Here is a 21348-nt window from a genome sequence, read left to right on the forward strand (position 1 = left end):
GAGATTGTGGGGAATGAAGTTGAAAGAGTGCTGTGCCCCGTTAGAGCTCTTAATTTTTGTTTATCCAGAACTAAACCGCGACGAGGTTGTTCAGAGGCTTTATGGTGCTCCGTTAAAAAGCCCTCTTTGCCTATGTCTAAGAATGCGTGGTCTTATTTTATTAGACTTTTGATTCGGGAGGCACACTCTCAATTAAGTGAGAAGGATCATAATTTACTTAAAGTCAAGGCTCATGAAGTTAGAGCGATAGCAACTTCTGTAGCGTTTAAGCAAAATAGACCCATTAAAAGTATTATGGACGCGACCTTTTGGAGAGGCAAGTCGGTTTTCGCTTTATATTACTGTACTTGAAAGATGTCCAGACTCTTTATGAGGACTGCTACACACTGGGACCATTCGTAGCAGCGAGTGCAGTAGTGGGTGAAGGCTCTACCACTACATTCCCTTAATCCCAATATCCTTTTAATCTACTCTTGAAATTTTTAATCTTATTTTGGGTTGTACGGGAGACTAAGAAGTCTTTCGCAATCTTTTTGATTTGGCGGGTGGTCAAAATATTGTTTCTTGAGAGCGCCCAGAGTAAGGGTATTGATGAGGTCCTGTTATAGGGGTGTTCACCCTGGTTATAGCAGATCCTGGGAGTCTTTCGGCATCCTAAGAGGATCGCTGGGCTTCATGAGGATAGCGGACTAATGAGGCAGAGTAATAATCAGAGTCTGCTTCCTTACCAGGTACCTATACTTAAGTCTGTTTTTTGAATAATTGTCAAAAACTCTTGAGCATATACGCCTTTATTGTACAGTATTAATACTGGTCTCTACCCACCACCATGGGTGTGAATCAGCTATTATATATTCACCGGCTAAGTTTAATATTTAAAAATGATATTTTGATTATAAAATAAATTTTTGAATATACTTACCCGGTGAATATATAAATTAAAGGCCCTCCCTTCCTCCCCGATAGAGACCTAGGGGACTGAGAAGAACTGGAGATGTTTACAAGTATATGCGGTATCTGGCCGATAGTCGGCGCTGGTGGTCACACCCGCAACCTTCACGGCGATCGCTCGTGAGTTTTTGGAATCCGTCGAGCCGTCGGAGACGTCAGCTATTATATATTCACCGGGTAAGTATATTCAAAAATTTATTATATAATCAAAATATCATTTTATTCAACTTGTAATTTTTCAGCTATTGTATAGTTGTGTTTAATTATATTTTATCTCCTTCCATTTTCTGCTTTCCAAATGTGGGTATTTTTTTGTAGTTAACTGGAAGAAAAGGTCATATTCTGGTTTTTAATAAGATGGGAGCACTTTACTACAACCTCCCTTGGAGTTCATGAACCTCCTCAGGAATAATTTATATTACTGTATTGTATTTTAAAGTCTCCAAAATCGTAACTGTGGAATGAAAATATTTGTTTATTTTCTTTTAAATATATCCTTTCAAACTTGCCTGTTTTTGGTGTTTGAATTTTATCCACATTTTTATTTGCAGAGTTTATGAATAATGGTTCAAGAGTTTCAAGTGGTGCGATGCTTTTCGTGCTTGTCATTCCAGTCTCAACAAGTGTGCAAAAAACCCAAATTCACTTGTAAAGTTTGTGGAGAAAAGCAGTCTGTAAGAAAAGTAAGTAATGCACAATACCAAGTAATGCACAATACCATTACAAGATGTATTCCAGGCAGAATTGATAGCATGTTTTACCCAACTTCTCAACCCATCAGTTGACCTAATTGATAGTATTTAAGACAGTGGTCTCACCAGGCAATTCCTGAAGTGCAATTAGGCTAGCACTAGATTTGGTCTTATTTTTTGCTTCTGCTGACATGATTGTTAGTTACATTGCCTTTAATTTAAAGAGACAAGGGTTTAATTCCAATATGAGGTAGAAATTCATTCCTATTGAACAGACATTAAATATTTTTGGTTTTTTATCAAGTACTGACTCATGAGATAATTCAAATTAAATCCTATCTGATAGGATGTATTTCAGCTGGTGGGCTGGGAAGTTGGGTAAAATAGCTGGGATAGCATTCTCACAGAGTAAAATGTTAAACGCAGGTATAGTTTCATGTGTAAGGTAGGATGCCATATAAGGGATGCTTACATCATATAACTGACAGTGGAATCTTTGATTATATTTTATTTCTATGTGGATACAAACTTGAGTCATTTAATGGGGTTACTCCTGGTTCTGTTTTCTACAGACAGACAATAAAAAAGAAATCGATAAAAATACATCATGTTATGCTGCTGGGCAGCTACTGCGCATGACGGGCTATACTTGTCCAAAGCGTCTAGCCACAAAACTTCTGGCCATGCTGGCAGTTGGACGTCCCTCCCTTCACTCCTACGATCAGACAACCGCATCGCCAGCTTATCATCCTTATTTTGCTTGTGCTTGTGTCTTTGTGTTGTAGACATTATTGGCCACTTGCGTGTTCATTATTTGTGAGTTAGAGTATGTGCCTTTCAACCATGTCGAACTCATTGCGTTTCTATCGGGGCCCTAATGGTCCCCCTTGTGGAACCTTTATGAGCCATATAGATGTGAATCCTCTCCCGGTATGTCTGTTGTGTTGAGGAAACAGATGTTCAGTGGAATCTCCATGTGAGTATGATAGGGAGTGGTTATCTTACCAGTGGGATAGATTTCGTTCTCGTTGGAAGAAGTGAGGTAAGAGAGATCGCTCTCCCCTTCTCCTTCAGTAAGCGGTGAGAAGAAACGCAAGGCAGGTTCAACGTTGAACATTATCTTCCCACTAAGTTCTGTGTATCAGGATCCTCTGAGATTTTTGAAGAAGATGACCCCAATATCATTAACATATCTCCTAGTGTCAGTACTGTTATGTGTATTATGAAATTGAACCTGTTCATATCACAAATCCCTTGGCTAGGTCAGCTATGTTCCCTGAGCCAGATCCGTTCCTCTATCTGAGACTATGCTGCTTTGTCTAGATCCCCCTTAACACACATGAGTGAGCTGAGTGGGTATTTATACCTTTCAGATTATGCAGATAAGATGTTTCATTCCCGTAAGAACTTTAAAGTCAAGCCTGTCATTTCCTCTCGTACCGAGGTGCCCTTACTGGAAGATCCTGATTACCAGTAGTTTCCAATTTGTACTAACAAGAAAGGCTTGCCTTGTACACCTAGGGATCCTTGGTAGAAAACTCCATTAAAGAGCGCCTGGGATGATTTGAGAGTTGTCGTCTCTATTATGTGGGTGGTCTGAGATGGTCTGAGAGTTGTCGTCTCTATTATGAGGGTGGTCAGACCACTTTGGCCGTGTCACCGCCCCCCCACAGTTGGCACTACCTTCATGCTCCAAGCAGGCCTCTCTTCTCAAGCTTTCCAAAGCGGGGAAGTTGAATGTAACTATTCCTGCCATGCTAAGAATTTCTTCCAAGAATACCATTAGGCCGAATGTTCAGATTCATAAATATGCACATGCCTAGGCAGGCTGACAGGTCCAGGCAAGTTGTTACTCCCAAGCGTAGTGATGTCACTGAACGCGCCGCCATCTTGACGTGTTAACGTATTCCTTTGTGTCATGATGATGCTAAGAGTATGGCTGTATGTCCATCAGATATTAGAGGGCGTAATAAACCATCTCCTCATATATCCAGAGTTCCATCAGAGTTTTATAAACTCTCGGCCAGGAACCAAAGTGATAGAACCTCGCTCAACGCAGATAAGAACCTTGTGTCTTATTCTAGAGACAAACCCATTAATCGTCCGGATGGATGATCATGACTACCAGATTAAATGTTCTTTGGAGTGTTATTTTGCAGAAAATTCTTTTACAGTTACGGGAAGCGGATATGGGGCACGGAAAATTTCCCCCCTTCCCGAGAATCACCCCTACATCAGATGTAGAAGAACAATTTGACGGATGACATAGACGTGGTTATTGCCTTAGGCGTCCAAAAGGACAGAGTACAGTACTGAGAACTCTCTCTCGCCTCGTAAAACGAGTTCCGAGAGAGACTTTAACTCATCTGTTTCTCAATCAAGATATAGAAATGAACTGTACGATGGGAGTGAACTAGGCTCCTCCCACTCCTTCTTTGCCTCCTCTTCCCTGTTATCGCTCAAGGGAAAGGAAGCACGTTGGAGGAAGGATAGAGAGCTCAGTTAAGACAAAGTCCTCCCCGGGATATCAATACTATTGATGATTCCCCTCAAAACCTCTTCGTGCGTGAGAATACAAGCTCTGCTGATAATGCTAAGAGTATGGCTATACGTCCATCAGATGTTAGAGGTCGTAATAAACCATCTCCTTATATATCCAGAGTTCTACTGGAATTTTATAAACTCTTGGCCAGGAACCAAAGAGATAGAGTCTCACCCTACGCAGATAAGAACCTCATGTCTTATGCTAGAGAGACAGACCCATTAATCGTCCAGATAGACCCCATTCTTACACTCTGTCTGACAATCATGACTACCAGGATATGTGTTGTTCGGAATGCCATTCTTTTGCAGGAAATTCTTTACAGGTACAGGAAGCGGACACGGGGCATGGAAAATTTCCCCCCTTCCTGAGAATCACCCCTACATCAGATGTAGAAGAATGGCAGACAACGTAGACGTGGTTAACGCTGTAGCGGTTCAATAGGACAGTTTACTGATGACTGTCTCTCACCTCATAAAACAAGTAATGAGTGACACTAACTCCTCTGTTTCTTGATCAAGATATAGAAATGAACACGCGTACGATGGGAGTGAACTAGGCTCCTCCCACTCCTTCTCTGCCTCCTCCTCCAGTTATCACTCAAAGGAAAGGAAGCACGTTGGAGGGAAAATAAAGAGCTCTGTTAGGACAGAAAATCCTCCCTAGGATATAATCACTCTTGATGATTCCCCTGAAAACCTCTTTGTGCGTGCAAATACAAGCTCTGCTGATGTACCCCCCTTGAGGCCCCAGTATTGAGCTCGAAAGCCTCTCATTGTATTAAGATCATGAGCCTAATCAGTCAATTAAGAAATATGGATGAGCCTCCATGAACACAGACTGCTAATAGAGGATGCGGCATCGATGATACCTTCCCGTGTTCTCAGAACCCCAGACTTGGGTATGACGTGGTCCTTTTCAACTAAACGAAGGACACTCAAGTTTTTTGACTCCCAAGACTCTGCTGCGGAAAACTCGTTAAAAGTGTATAGATCACAAAAACTTACGCCTTTACCTCTGCCGCACCAGAGACGTTTTTACAGTAACTCTGGTGCTTTTCAGAGCCTTCTTCCCATTGATCCAGATGTAGCCAACTTGGTGCCTTCAGTTTCAGCCAAAAGGCTGCTGAACTTACCAAACACAATTTTAAGTCCTGAGCTGGCAAATATGGAGGTAGCTGCTGTGGCAGCCATTCAGGCCTATTTGTGGATAGACCACTAATCAAGAGCACTCTCTAATTTTGCTATTTCAAGGAACCTCAATACGACTATGGGATCAGTTCAAGGAATGCTCTAGATCTGGCGCTAAGGCCATAGAGTTCCTCCTCCACCAGAAGGTTTTCCTGTGCAGAAACTGTTCTGAAGAGGCATAACGCTGTCTTAGCAAGATACTCTAGACAGCTGTCCCCTAGAGTTCCTCCTCCACCAGAAGGGTTTCCTGTGCGGAAACTGTTCTGAAGAGGCATAACGCTATCTTAGCAAGATACTCTAGACAGCTGTCCCCTAGAGAGGCTACAGTCCTTAGTAATTCTGACCTCATAAACTCTCCTCTCTTTCCATTCTCAGACATGACTAAAGCGATCAAGAAGTTAGAAAAACTGGGGCAGAGCCCAATAGTCAACAGAGCAGCACCTTTTCCTAGGTTGCCCACTCCTCAGAAACAGGCAAAGAACTTGTCCTTTAGGCAACCCCCTCAACAGAGATAGCTTCTCCCTCACACGAATGGAAAACAGCCTGGGAGGCAGATTTCTAGCTCTAACTTTTGTCAGAGAGGCTATCCTTCTGGCCAAAGAGGACGTGGCAGCAGAAGTTCTAACTAGGGAGGGCTTTTCTCCCAGCTTACCACCAGTTGCTGGATGCCTGCAAAGCACTTGGCAAAGGTGGCAGGACTTAGGGACTGACCCTTGGACAGTAGAAGTCCTCTATTCAGGATATCAGATCTCCTTCATAGACTGTCCACCTCCTTTAACCAGGAATCGGATCCAATTATTCTACAGTAAATGAAAGGATCATCAAAAGACCAACTTTGTAGAGGAAGTCTCCAAGTTGATAAGCAAAGAAGCAGTAGAGGAAGTCTTCGATGACTCTTCAGCAATCTATTCCTGGTAGAGAAGCTGACGAGAGGTTGGAGACCCGCCATAGACCTCTCTCTCTTGAACCTCTCTATTTTGCAGACAAGGTTGTAGATAGCACTCCTTCCTCCGTTCTCCAGGCCATCAGGAAGAACAACTACCTTCTGGCTATAGACCTGAAAAATGCTTACTTTGAGCTCTCTATTCATCCTGTCTGGAGTAAGTAGCTAAGATTCCCCTTTCGAGACCAACTGTTCTAGTTCAGGGTGCTGTGCTTTGGCCTGTCTACAGCCTTTCAGGTCTTCACCAAAGTCTTTGTCCATGTCTCAGCTTGGGCTCATGAGATACTTAGATGCCTGGCTTCTCTTAAAATCCCGAGCTCTCCTGCTGAAACACAAAGAGCTGTTACTGGATCTGTGCATTAAGTTAGGGATCAAGTCAAACCTCCAGATGACCAGCCTCATCCCCAAACAATCCATCAGGTATCTGGGCATGGACAAGCCAAGCCTTTCCTGCTGTACACGGAGTGGCAAGGTTTAGGACTCTAGTAGTAACTTTCATGAAAGGGGACCTCCTGCCTGCTCGGACGTGACAAGTTGTTAGGTCACCTCTCCTTGTTAGAGGAACTCATTCCCATTGGGAGATTGCAGCTCTGCTTGGTGTACTGGGCTCTGAAGACCCAGTGGTCCCAAGCCTCAGACCATCATGCAATCCTGCTGCGAGTACCTCAAGAGGTGATATTGGACCTCTCGTGGTGGCTGAAGGAGAAGAACCTGTTACTGGGAACACCCCTCCAAGATCCTCCCTCACAGTTCATGCTGTTTACAAATGTTTCGCCAGGGATGGGGTACCCATAATGGAAAGGAACAGACCTTGTGCCTATGGTCAGAGAAATACAAGAGCTCTAACATAAACTTTCTAGAAATGAAAGCAGCGCAGCTAGCATTACTCCACTTCGCAAAGACTCTGACAGGTCACTCTGTGGTTTTGATGAATGACATTTCCACAATCGTGACCTATTGTACATCTCCAAACAATGAGGCATAGCCTCTCTCCTGCTCTGCAACCTAGCAGCAGATATTCTCAAATGAACAGTCCCTGCAATCTCTCTCTCTCTCGGTGAGGTTTATCCCCGGGAAGCGAAACGTCATTGCATACCCTCTGAGCCATCGTGAGACGACAGTTGGTTCAGAATGGTCTTTGCGAGGTTTCCAATTTCTAGATATATTTATCACCCATCTGAATCATAAACTCCTGGTGTACTGCTCTCCAGTCCCAGAACAAGCTGCAGTGATGGAAGATGCATTTCAACACCCAAGGGACGGTCTAGACTCCTACGTTTCCCTCCGTTCTGTCTGATTCATAAGACACTGAACAGAATCAGAACATCCAAGGGAGTCAGAGTAACACTAGTGGCCTCAAGATTGCCAGCAGTGGAGGGGTATTCAGACCTGCTGGAACTTCTTACCGAAATACCAAGAGAACTTCCAGAATGGCAAAACCTGATATGCCTATCTCACATAAAAAAATTCCACAATGCAGTACATTGCCTCACAGTTGGAGACTATCCAGCGTCTCCTCCGCAATAAAGGCTCTTCAAGACCAAATGTGAAGCAGCTTTCCAGATACTTCCGGTAGTCTTCCACAGCAGTTTACCAAGCAAAGTGGAAAATCTTCTGTGATTGGTGTCGTAGGGAAAATACTGATCCGCTCAAGCCCACTATTTCCCTGACTGCAGACATTTTAATTTTCGGAAGGAGCAAGAAGGCCCTTTCTGTCACTGCGGTGAAAGGCTACCACTCGGCCTTGAGCCAAGTATTCTAACTGAAAGGACTAGACCTCTCAGATTCTTGGAAACTCTTAGCATTGATGAAGAGATTAGAGCAGTCTTGCCCTCCTCGACAACTAAAGCCCCCCTCCAGTGATGTGATGAAGGTTCTACGGGCCTTGAAGAAAGCCCCGTATGAACCTATGCATAAATCCTTGGACAGAGATTTTACTCTGAAGACAGTCTTCCTCCTTGCCTTAGCTTCATCCAAGAGAGGGAGTGAACTGTGTGGTGAATCTCACCTTTTGTCACATTCCAGAGGGTGGAAAGAACTACCTTTGTCTTTTGTTCCTGAATTTGTGGCCAAAACCCAACATACGGTTCATAACGATATTGGATTTAACTCTTTCACGATCTAGTCTCTCAAAAAGGTAACTGATGACCCAGATGACATGTTAATATGTCCTGTAAGAACAGTACAAAAATATCTAAAAGGGTGCAGTATTTCAGACCCAGAATCTCCAATTTGTTTGTGAGCACTGGCTGTTCCAAAAAGAAGGTTTCCTGAAACACCATCTGTTTTTGGTTGAGAGAAATCATGAGTAGAGTCTATAAGTCATCAGGGGAAGTGTCTCTAGGGGCCCCCCCCTCGAGTACATGATATATTTGGGTTTGCTGCAACCCTAGCGTTCCTCAAAAACCACTCGGTAACTCAAGTCCTAAAAGCAGGAGTGTGGAGGAGACAAACCACTTGAAGATTACACACACAGGTCCTTAGACACCTTTTCTATAGGGCCCATTGTTGCAGCACAGAAAATAATCTATTTTCAATATTAAACTTACCTGATGATCATATAGCTGTCAGCTCTGCTGCCCGACAGAAAAACCTACGGGCGGAATACGCCAGCGATCGCTATACAGGTGGGGGTGTACATCAACAGCGCCATCTGTCAAGTAGGTACTCAAGTACTCGATGTCAACATAGAACCAATTTTCTCTCTGTCGTGCCACTGGCAAGACCTACTAAATACGCTGTTACTAACTGGATTTGTTTTCACAACGATTTGGTGAAGTACACTATTCCAGTTTTGAGCTTTCGCTATGCAGGGGTTTTATCTTCATTTCAAAACTTGAACTCGTTTTGGATAGATTTAATTATGGTGACGAAGAGAGTATGGACTCTCTTTCACTTTTAAATGGCCGACCCTTCCCTTAGACGGAAGTGTGTTTAGGTTTTTGGTAATTTTGCTTAACACGTTATAGATCTATATATTTTATATCTCTCCGCCTTTATAGGCCTCTTCGATTAACTTTCCATTTATTATAAACATATAACAATAAATTTTTATGTTTGTTTATATGCGACCTTTCCTGATAGTAGGCGGTCCTAACTTGGAACCGAAGTTATTTAACATTGAGCCCGTTATATCATATTTAATCTTTAAAGAATTTAATACTTTTTTAATTTTAATGTTTTATGAAAGAATTTCTTTGATAGTCTCGTACTGTTTTCAAAGATGAACTAACGTTTAGTTTTTAGTCTACGCAGTTGTTGACGTTCAGGACGTTCAACATGCGCTCTATCGTTACGATAGAGAGAGAGTGTATCACGGTTTCACTTTGCAGTAAGAGTAAACCGATTCTGGCGTTTCGTTCATTCTTTCTTAGCTTAAATGGTTTAAATTCTAAATTAAAGGAACTTTTTTTTTGGAAAACGTTTCAGTTTTTTCCTTTAGCAAATAACATGTTTTAACGATATATAATTGGGCTCTTCTCTCAGGTGCGAAATCAAGAGAGAAAGAGAGAGAGAGATAGAGACGGAGGGAGAGAGAGGAGAATAAACGTTTCGTTCAAGCTGGTAACGTTGTTCTCGTTTTTTACTCTCCTCCCTAGTCGCTGTAGGGGAAGAAGGTAAAACGTTTCTAGGGTTTTATTCTTGTTCCCAGGCTATGTGCGCTGAGAGATTGTAAACGTAGTTTATTTGATCTAGTGTTTAGTCTCTTTCCCAGACACTGAATTCTTTATCTTTATTTATGTTTTCTGTTGCATTGTACGACTGTTTTCGCAATTACTACCTTTTAATGAAGGATAGGATTGCGTGTTTCAGGTAGAAATCAGTTAAAGTTTCGATTTCAGTGAAATAAGTGCAAAACAGAAAATCAAAGTGATAAAGTGATATGTGCAAAGTGTTACAGTGTTGCGTCCGAGGGTTCGTCTGTTCGTGCCAGTCGTTCACCTAGTCCGGGACCTCTTACAAGCTCCCAAGCCCAGGGGAGAAGTAATGTCGAACGACTTATGGGTTCCACAGGCCTTGATCAACGAACAGACGTTTTTCCCTCCGTGGTTTCGGGCGTATCTTCCCAAGATCGCCCCACCCACACAAAGACGAGAGAGCCCATTTATTCCTCGTCTGCGGAAGAGGTTTCTCGTAAGAAACCATGGACCACATCTCGCAGCTTTTTAAGTGCAAGTCGGTCCCTTCCGCGCAAGTCCAACGGCCCAGGTGTAGCCACTGGGTCAGTTCGGACTCGCTGCAGTCATCCGACGACTGCACACCTCCCAAGAGAGGCAAGGTGGTACCGCAACAGGCAGTAACTCCGTCTGTTGCCGCACCAGCTGTTTTAGACCCTCAGTCACAACGGACAGTAGCTCCGTCTGTTGCCACTTTTGTAGACCCTAAGTGGTCTTTACTGCAGTCTATGCAGACTCAGTTAGCTGCGGTTATGCAGGAGTTTCGTGCGGAGAAGGTTGACACTGCTCCCGTTAGCCTACAACCTGCCACGGTTGTGCGCCCAGCTCTCGCTGAGGCTGCCTGCTCCCACACTCCGGCTGCGGAGAGCTCCACCACCGATGCGCAGTCGACCCTGCCAGACGCATGTTGACGTTAGCCGACGTGCGGCACCCTCCGTTGACATGCGTGAGCTACCGCATCAGCAGTGGGAAGGTGGAGTCAAGCTGCCGTGTTTTGACGCGATGCGTTAGTTTCCGCAACCCACGGCAGTCCCCACCACGCACCACCACTCCGCTTTGGTTGTTGCCTGCTCCCACACTCCGACTGCGGAGAAGGTTGACGATGCACCCGTTTGCCTACAACCTGCCACGGTTGTGCGCCCAGCAGACGCTGCGGCTGCCTGCTCCCACACTCTTGTTGTGAGAGCTCCTCCACCCATGCGCAGTCGACCCTGCCAGACGCATGCTGACTCCCACAGACACACGGAGCACTCCGTTGCCGTGCGTGAGCTACCACAAGCTGCCGTGTTTTGACACGGTGTGTCAGCCTCCGCAACCCACTGTGGTTACCGCCACTCGCCCGCAGCAGACTAGTCAGTCAGGAGTTGAGGCTTCCCCACACAGCTTTGGTTGTTGCCAGCTCACAGACTGTCAAGCAGTTACATGACGTTGCCTTCTGGTCTGCTACTAATGCACCAGTGCTGTATGTCCTCACGCACCTGTTGTGGTTGACAGTTCAGTTTTTTGACAGTTCACAGACTGTCAGGCAGTTACATAACGTTGCCTTCTGGTCTGCTGCTAATGCACCAGTGCTGTATGTCCTCACACACCTGTTGTGGTTGACAGTTCAGTTTTTGACAGTTCACAGACTGTCAAGCAGTTACATAACGTTGCCTTCTGGTCTGCTGCTTATGCACCAGTGAGACCCTCACTGAGATAACCTAGCTTTTCTCGGACATGGTTCCTGTAGATGAGAAAGTGCTGTTCTCCCTCCTACTGATATTCCTTTGAGGACTCTGTCATTTGGAGAGGAGCCTTAAGCTGCTTAGCCTCCTATGGACTTTAATTAAAGCATACCAAGGCTTCCAGGGATGGTAAATGGTTCCGCTTCAGTCGCTAACCCCGTCTGTTGCCACACCTGCTCCCATAGACCCTAATGGGCTTTGCTGCAAGACATGCAGTCCAAGCTTGTGTCCTTGATAGAGGATTTTTTACGGAGAAGAACCTTCTGGCCAACAACCTTCCTACCGGTTGGTTGTGCGCCCTGTTGACGCTGAGGTATCCTACTCGCGTCCGCCAGTTGAGGTGGTTCCTCCACCGATGCGACCCAGTGTGGGTTGCCAGTCGCACGTTGACGTTAAGCGACTCTCGGAGGTGGTTGTGGACGTTCAGTGTGTCACTAGGAAGACGTTCAACAACCAGCAGAGGTGACTTGTTGTGACGCAGTGCGGCAACCTCAGCAACCCGGTAGGGGGTTGACTGCACAACCCAGACAGTCTAGACAGTTTCGGGTTGACGCTGTACTTCCTCGCGTCCCCATGGTTGACAGTTCACAGACTGTGCAGCAGTACCATGATATTGTGTCCGGCTCCGTCACGCATCCACCAGTGCGACCGGATTCAGCGAGTCAGACGTTGCCCACTCCGTTGCCGTTTCCTCATCAGTTTCGGATGTGGAACCCTCTGATGAGGACATTGCTGAACAAGACGATCAACCCCCAGCCCTGCTATCCATCCAGAAGATGCTGAAGAAGGAACGCTGCCCTGTCAGGCTGTGGATGAGTCTGGTTAGGACACTGTCATCCGTGGTTCAATTTGTGTCACTTGGAAGACTACACCTCCGTCCTCTTCTGTATCATCTAGCTTTTCACTGGAAAAGGACAAGACGCTAGAAGCGGTCTCGATCCCGGTTTCCGGAAAGATAAAGTCTGGTCTGACTTGGTGAAAGGACTTTATCAACCTTTGAAAGGGTCTTCCCCTGACTGTTCAGACTCCCAACCACGTTCTCTTCTCGGACGCATCGGACGTAGGCTGGGGTGCGACATTAGGCGGTAGGGAATGCTCGGGATTATGGAACTCGAGTCAAAGGACAATGCATTTCAACTGCAAGAAGCTACTGGCAGTACGTCTGACCTGGTAAAGCTTCAGGTCTCTCCTTCAAGGCAAAGTGGTGGAGGTGAACACGGACAACACCCTGCTTTGACGTACATCTCCAAGCAAGGAGGGACCTACTCTCTGACATGGTACGAGTTCGCAAGAGACCTCCTCACCTGGTCAACAGGTCTAGACTTTTCACTAGTAACGAGGTTCATCCAAGGCAACTTGAATGTCATAGCAGATTGTCTCAGTAGGAAGGGACAAATAATTCCAACAGATTGGACCCTCCACAAGGATGTATGCAAGAGACTTTGGGCCACCTGGGGCCAGCCAACCATAGATCTCTTCGCAACCTCGATGACCAAGAGGCTCCCAATACTTTGCTCACCTATCCCGGACCCAGCAGTAGTTCATATAGATGCCTTTCTACTAGATTGGTCACATCTAGATCTATATGCATTCCCTCCGTTCTAGATTGTCAACAAGGTACTGCAGAAGTTCGCCTCTCACGAAGGGACAAAGTTGACGCTAGTTGCTTCCCTCTGGCCCGCGAGAGAATAACTCACCGAGGTACTTCGATGGCTAGTAGACGTTCCCAGAACACTTCCCCTAAGGGTGGACCTGCTACGTCAGCCACGCGTAAGAAGGTACTCCAAGGCCTCCACGCTCTTCGTCTGACTGCCTTCAGACTATCGAAAGACTCTCGAGAGCTAGAGGTTTTTCGAAGGAGACAACCAGAGCGTTTGCTAGAGCAAGGAGAACATCCACCCTTAGAATCTACCAATCGAAGTGGGAAATCTTCCGAAACTGGTGCAAGTCAGTATCCGTATCCTCGACCAGTACCTCTGTAACTCAATAGCTGACTTTCTCTTATATCTGAGGAAAGAACGATCTCTTTCAGCTCCCACTATCAAGGGTTACAGAAGCATGTTGGCATCAGTCTTCCGTCACAGAGGCTTAGATCTTTCCAACAATAAAGATCTACAAGACCTCCTTAAGTCTTTTGAGACCACGAAGGAGCGTCGTTTGGTTACACCTGGTTGGAATTTAGACGTGGTTCTAAGATTCCTTATGTCAGACAGGTTCGAACCGCTTCAATCAGCCTCCCTGAAAGATCTCACCTTTAAGACTCTTTTCCTGATATGCATAACCACAGCTAAAAGAGTCAGTGAGATTCATGCCTTCAGCAAGAACATCGGATTCTCATCCGAAACGGCTACATGTTCTACAACTTGGTTTTCTAGCCAAACACGAGCTGCCTTCTCGGCCTTGACCAATATCGTTCGATATTCCAAACTTATCGTATGGTTGGAAATGAACTAGAAAGAGTATTATGTCCTGTAAGAGCTCTTAAGTTCTATTTTAAAAACCTTTACGAGGCCCGTCTGAAGCTTTATGGTGTTCAGTTAAGAATCCATCTTTGCCTATGTCAGAGAATTCTTTATCCTATTTTATCAGACTGTTAATACGAGAAGCTCATTCCCATCTGAATGAGGAAGACCAAGCTTGGCTGAAGGTAAGGACACACGAAGTTAGAGCTGTCGCAACTTCCGTGGCCTTTAAACAAAATAGATCTCTGCAAAGTATATTCGACGCAACCTATTGGAAAAGCAAATCAGTGTTCGCGTCTTTTATCTTAAGAATGTCCAGTCTCTTTACGAGAACTGCTACACTCTGGGACCATTCGTAGCAACGAGTGCAGTAGTGGTGAGGGCTCCACCACTACAATTCCCTAATTCCATAACCTTTTTAATCTTTCTCTTGAAATGTTTTATTAATATTTTTGGGTTGTCCGGAAGGCTAAGAAGCCTTTCGCATCCTACTTGATTTGGCGGGTGGTCAAAGTCATTTCTTGAGAAGCGCCTAGATTAGAGGTTTTGATGAGGACCTTTAGTATGGGTTGCAACCCTTCATACTTCAGCTCCTAGGAGTCGCTCAGCATCCTATGAGGATCGCGAGGCTCAGTAAGGAAGACGTACTTAAAAAGGCAGAGTAATTGTTCAAGTCGACTTCCTTACCAGGTACTTATTTATTTTATGCTTGTTATTTTGAATAACTGCTAAAATGAAATACGGAATACTTAGCTCATAATAATGTCAACATGTAATGCTGGTCTCTACCCACCCCCCTGGGTGTGAATCAGCTATATGATCATCGGGTAAGTTTAATATTGAAAAATGTTATTTTCATTAGTAAAATAAATTTTTGAATATACTTACCCGATGATCATAAATTAAAGGACCCACCCTTCCTCCCCAATAGAGACCCAGTGGACAGAGGAGAAAATTGGTTCTATGTTGACATCGAGTACTTGAGTACCTACTTGACAGATGGCGCTGTTGATGTACACCCCCACCTGTATAGCGATCGCTGGCGTATTCCGCCCGTAGGTTTTTCTGTCGGGCAGCAGAGCTGACAGCTATATGATCATCGGGTAAGTATATTCAAAAATTTATTTTACTAATGAAAATAACATATTTAAGGTCTAATGGAACAAGTAACTGCTTCACTCTCAGGCACCAGTTACTCTGCATCATAAGGGTTGAGTATAAAGGCTAATGGCGATTTTGATAGAACTTGAAGCCCTCACTTAAAATCTCTTAAATGCAGGTAAGAATACCCTGTGTATGGGGAATGATATCTTAATGATATATTGTATACATTAATATTATAAGTCACTTGATGTTCGTATCACTTCACCCTGGTAAAAAACTCTTTGGAATAGAACAGAAGCCCCTGCCTAGTACAAGGCGGCTGCACTGTTCACAGATAATTCACACTTGATATCTTGCTATTACTATAGTAATTGTGTCTTGGGGTAAAGGGCAGACCTTCTACAGCACGGAGACTTCATCCCACCTAAGGAAGAATCCTTATTAAATGACTCAGAAGTTTATATCTGCATAGGAATAAACTACAAATTTTATATAATTTGTATATTTCCTAGCTATACAAACTTGAGTCATTTACTAAAGGTTCTGCCTCAAGTCTACAAAAGAGTGCAGTAGCTCCCCAGCAACATAACATGATGCAATCTACTGAATTCTTTTTGATTGTTGGACTTAGAAAACAGAACCAGAAGTAATGGCATTAAATGATTCAGGTTTGTATAGCTGGGAAAAGTACAAATGATATAAAATTTGTAGTATTAGTTATTATTATTATTATTATTATTATTATTATTATTATTATTATTACACATATTATTATTACAAGTGTTATTATTATTATTATTATTATTATTATTATTATTATTATTATTATTATTATCATTATTATCATTACCACTATTAGAAGCCAAGCCACAACTGAACCTGGAAAACCTGACTACTTCAAGATTTAGTGCCCCCAATCTGGAAAGAAACCTAGTGCGGATAAAGAAACAGTGAGGTAGGAAATAAACTTTAGAATGGTTGCGGTGGCCAATGAATTAACGTCCCTGACTGGGTTCGAGTTCCGCTCAAACTCGTTAGTTCCTTTTGATCGCTGCAATATCACCATCCTAGTGAGCTAAGGATGGGGAGTTTGGGGTGACTATAGGTCTATCTGCTGAGTCATCAGCAGCCCTTGCTGGCTCTCCATGGTTCTAGCTTGGGTGGAGAGGGGGCTTGGGCACTGATCATATGTATATATGGTCAGTCTATAGGGCAATGTCAGTGTCCCCCCCTGCCATTCATGAGTGGCCTTTAAACCTTTAAGAGATACATAAAAATGTCAAAATTAGGTTCAATAACAAAATACTATCAAATAAACAAGAGAAACAAGAGATAACCCATGAAAATAGACTTATGACAACCTGCTCAAAAGAAAATTATTATCATCAAGTTTCAAGTTATGAAGTTTCACCACTGCACCTATATACTGTATATGATTAGGAAAATCATTCCATAATTTGACAACAGCAGAAATGATACTTTGTGATATTGAGCTTCACACAAGAAACTGGGTTTTCTTTTTTAACAAACATTGAAATTAATTCAAATACTGTACATATCTTTTTTCAGGAGTATGGTCGAGGTACTGGTAAAGAATGTCGTATCCATGTTCAAAAGCTTAACAGACTTCAAGGTGATCTTGAATTAGACCATGAAAAAAAGCTTGAAATTCAACTTGAGAATCAAGTATATGATGAACATTTGGTCAATAATTCCTTTGAGGAACACGGAAGGTATAATGAATATAATGATGAACAGGAGGATTCAGAAATTCATGCTGAGGATTCAACAATCCATGCTCCAGGGCATTCAAACACAGGTAATGTAATAGGATTGAATATCATTTATTTAAAAGCATTGAGATAATGACACTAATAGAGAAGACAAGTGGAAGTAGTTTATAGTTTTTATTTTATACAAAATTGATGATAAGAATATTTTCTCAAGTATAAGTGTATCACCAGCAGCTTAATAGAATGGTTAATTTAATTATGTCTTCATTGCTGGTTTTTAAGGGAGACTTGACAAGTTTGTATTGCTAATACTGTACTGAACTGTCATAAACCAAGCAGTAATTAGACAATATGTGAAACATCCCTGAACCGGTCTTACTTCTACATCTTGAGTGGAGTAAATCCGAGTGATTGATGGACATTTACTGTATGCTGAACTCATTCTGTGTTCTAATTTCCGCTTTTGAATTTTGTTATAACCATGATTATTCCATTATACTGTATATACAGTATACCCATTACCTGTACACATTTTTTTATTGCGTATTGTGGTCGTGAGAAAAATGTCATCACTTGTAAATGTTGATGTGTGATTGTTAAATGAATGGGATTATATTTTATCGATTCCAGTTGTGTACAATATGCCTAAAAAATATGGGATAAAAATCTTATCACTCCAAACAAAGTAAATGGTAACTGAGGCCTTATCTTAGCCTTTCATTGTTGTTTTTTTACATAAGGTGAATTTGGCTGTGGTAAATTTATCCCTGCAGACTACTACCTAATCTATATAACTACAGTCAGCCATCGCTCTTTGCGGGAGATTAGGTAACAGAGACAGGCGCGAAGAATGAGAATCGGCGAATACTTGCTGCCCTACGGTGGGATAACTCTGAACCCTACCAACTCACTGTCCATTGCCTTTGCATGGTTGATTAACACACCAAATACTGCCTAATATTGTTTTTACGTTATTTCTATCACAGTATAAGTATTTTGTAATTGAATGAAGACATTCCAGTTGAGTGCGCAGTACTGTCCATGTACACATGTATACACTGCATACTGGACATGATAAGGCTATAGTGCAGTACAGTATACAGAATTACGTAACATTACAGTAGTCATCGGGACACTTAACAACAAAATGCTGTTGTTCCTATCTAATATAATACAGTATTTGCTGATACTGTAACATATGTACAGTGCTATCACTACAGTACAGCTAACTGTACTTAAGTGTTCGCTATTTTTGTTTGGGCGACTCGCACAGAATACAATATATGTAGTAATTTACATACAGTACTGTATCGTATAGTTAATGAACAATACATGTACATGTACTATACATTATTGTACTGTACAATAAATATATAATTAAACTGCATTTACGAATAACTAAGTGTACATTCTTTATATGACGACCACTAACCATTTTCGTACAAAGTTCTACGTAGCAGTCTTGAAGCATGATGCAACTCCTGATGCGTCGTCTCTTCCGCAGTACTGTAGGGAATTACACTCCTGTACAGTGTTTATATTTATTGGGTAAGGTACTGTAGATGTACAGTATGTACTACTCTACACAAATGCATCACTATGTTACATGAAAACATGATTTTGCTTAAAAAGGACCGAAGCGGGAGATTCACACACGAGGAGAGACAATGCAAGGCTGATGCCGAGGTAGGGTGAGATAGGATGTTGTGCTGTGCGGAGAGGGAAGTAGCGCGAAGCAAGCTGGTTGCAAAGGAGCGTGAACTGTTTGAAATCGTCATACCGTGAGAATACTTGTGAATGTGATTTTTTATTTAATAGGTTATACGGTACTCTATGTCTCGAACTAGTGAAATCGCAAAGAATGAACCCATGAAAAGTGAGGGCGGACTGTACTATGTTATCTGAAGTTTTAGAAAATTTGTTGAAAAAACTTTTGAATGCTGAAAGACATCATCTGTTCTTGAGTTTGTAGTTTGTCATTTGTAAGAGCCTGGGTGCATGTGATTTTCTTCATGGAATTTCCAATACAGAAATTCATTGATTCTGGCCATGAAGTTCATTAGGCTTTTGTTTTCAATCTAGGGTTGTGGTAGCCTATTGGAAACATCCCTGCTTGGTGATCTGCTGGACTGGGGTTTGAGACCCGCTCAAGCAACCTCCAACCATGTGAGCTAAGGATGGGGAGGTTTGGGGAAGCCCATAGGCCATTACCTGGCCCTCACTTGGGTGGAGTGGGTTTGGTTGCTGATCATATGTACAGCATATATATAGTCAGTCTCTAGGAAATTGTCCTACTAGGGCATTGTCATTATCCTTTACTTCTGCCACTCATGAGTAACCTTTAAACAGATGGGAGTTTATTGTGACTCTAGAAGGTAATCCCTGAATTATTTTATGATAGTGGTCAAGGCTCTTTACTTTTTACATTATTTAATCATAGGTGGTTTGGCCTTGAAAATAAGCTTGTTTTTTATGCAGATGGTGCTACTGTCTTTGCACTGATCCAATCTCTTAACAGAAATCTATATTGAATTTGTACGTTGTACAAATTATGGGAGATGTAGGTAAACTGAAACAAAACGCCAAGCATGATTGTTAGTAGGTCTCAGATATTGGATCTTCCCTGCCTAGGTCAGTGTATTAGGAGTGATCTCTTAATTGCATGCAGCCCATTGAAAAAGCTTGGTGTGATTTTTTTTAATGCAAATTCTTTTCTTAATTGCATAAAAAAATAATTTAGTTATTATTAAGAATATCCTTCAAGATATTTGGAATGTTTAATCTTTATTCTGCCATGTTTTGAATATTACTTTCCTGTCTGCTCTTTGGTTGCTGATTCTCATCTTAAATTTATAAACAAGATTTTTCATAATTTTGATCATATTTTGTATCCATATCTTCCATCATAAAGTACTAGGGGGTATTTGGTTAATTTGAAAAGTCCTGACTTTAGTTAAGCTCGGTAATAAACAGTATTCTAGAGGTTTTATTCTGATTGTAATTAAATGTAGAAAGAGTCTATGATAAAATACAGTGATTAAATCAGTGGACCTTTGGAAAAAGTTCAAACTTAGTGGAGACACTATGTTATTAATAAGTCTTGTTTCATAGTTCATCTGATATACAACGTTATCATTTATCTGAATTTGTTTTTATCTATTATCCTTTTCTTAAAGTTTGTATTTTTGTTTCTCCATCTAATTTTTAGTCTGGTCTTCTTCCCCTATAGAGACCCTCGAGTTGGAGCTTGCCTTCTTATAATGGTAATACCCTACTGCTGTATTAATATATCTGATGTTTTACAATATTTATATTTCCCTTATGAAATATTTCTAAATGTACCAAAAGATTATTACTGTATTTTATTATTATTATTATTATTATTATTATTATTATTATTATTATTATTATTATTACTACTACTACTAGCCAAGCTACAACCCTTTATCATAAAAGTAACATAATACATGCACAGGTCCTCTAACAAGAAAAGCAGCCCTGTGAGGAAAGAAGAGAGAGAAGTAATGAATAAGATATAAATGAGAAATATTAAAGAAAATATAAAATATATTAGGATTAGTACAGTAATAAAGATATATAGATAATTCACATAATATGAAACAAGAGTTATGTCAACCTGTTCAATAGAAAGGCATTTGCAAAAAAATCTGAACTTCTACTGATTCAAGTGCCAGATTAGGAAGATCATTCCACTATCTGGTCATAGCCAGAATAGAACTTCTAGATCGAATACTGTATAGTACTGTATTTTGCTTTATGATGGAAATGGTCAACACTATTAGAAGTAACCACATACATAGTAAGCCTACTACTTACTGGAGGGTACAGTCTGGGGAGATGTGCATACAAAGGATGGTCAGAATTATAAAAAAAATCTTATATAACATGCATAAAGAACTGACTGAACAACGGTAACAGAGATTTATGACCAGATCAGGGATAAGGAATTTAATATAGTGCATGTCTTTGTCCAAAAAAAATAAGATTAGAGTCTGCAGCTAAATATTAGACAGAAAAACAATATTCAAAATATGGTAAAATCAAAGGATTACAAAATTTCTTCAGATAGATTAACAAAATTCTAAAAGTAATTCCTCAATATGCTAATAATTTTGCAATTGAAGAAGAAACAGACCGGATGTGTTTTTCAAAAGTATATTTGCAATCAAGAATCATATCTGAAATTTCAAATGAGTTGTATATAGCAAAATTAACATTGTCAAGGAAATAATGAGGATGTTGAGGAGCCACCACCTTTGGATTACTTACAATAATATTTTGGCTTTGTTTGAGTTCAAATTCATTCCCT

At 41.8% G+C, this 21348-nt stretch overlaps 1 protein-coding gene across 2 annotated transcripts in view; it reads left to right on the top strand.

Annotated features, from left to right (window-relative positions):
- Positions 1 to 21348, top strand: part of LOC137617865 (MRN complex-interacting protein) — a 74955-nt gene that overhangs the window by 35096 nt on the left and 18511 nt on the right. For both annotated transcript variants that reach the window (XM_068347815.1, XM_068347814.1), the window contains exons 2-3: positions 1503 to 1634; positions 16855 to 17104. In XM_068347815.1, the coding sequence (XP_068203916.1) occupies positions 1515 to 1634; positions 16855 to 17104 (370 nt within the window). In that variant the 5' untranslated portion in view covers positions 1503 to 1514. The remainder of the gene's footprint in view (positions 1 to 1502; positions 1635 to 16854; positions 17105 to 21348) is intronic.

This window comes from Palaemon carinicauda, chromosome 24 (assembly GCF_036898095.1).
Source record: "Palaemon carinicauda isolate YSFRI2023 chromosome 24, ASM3689809v2, whole genome shotgun sequence".
NCBI classification, from domain to species: domain Eukaryota; kingdom Metazoa; phylum Arthropoda; class Malacostraca; order Decapoda; family Palaemonidae; genus Palaemon; species Palaemon carinicauda.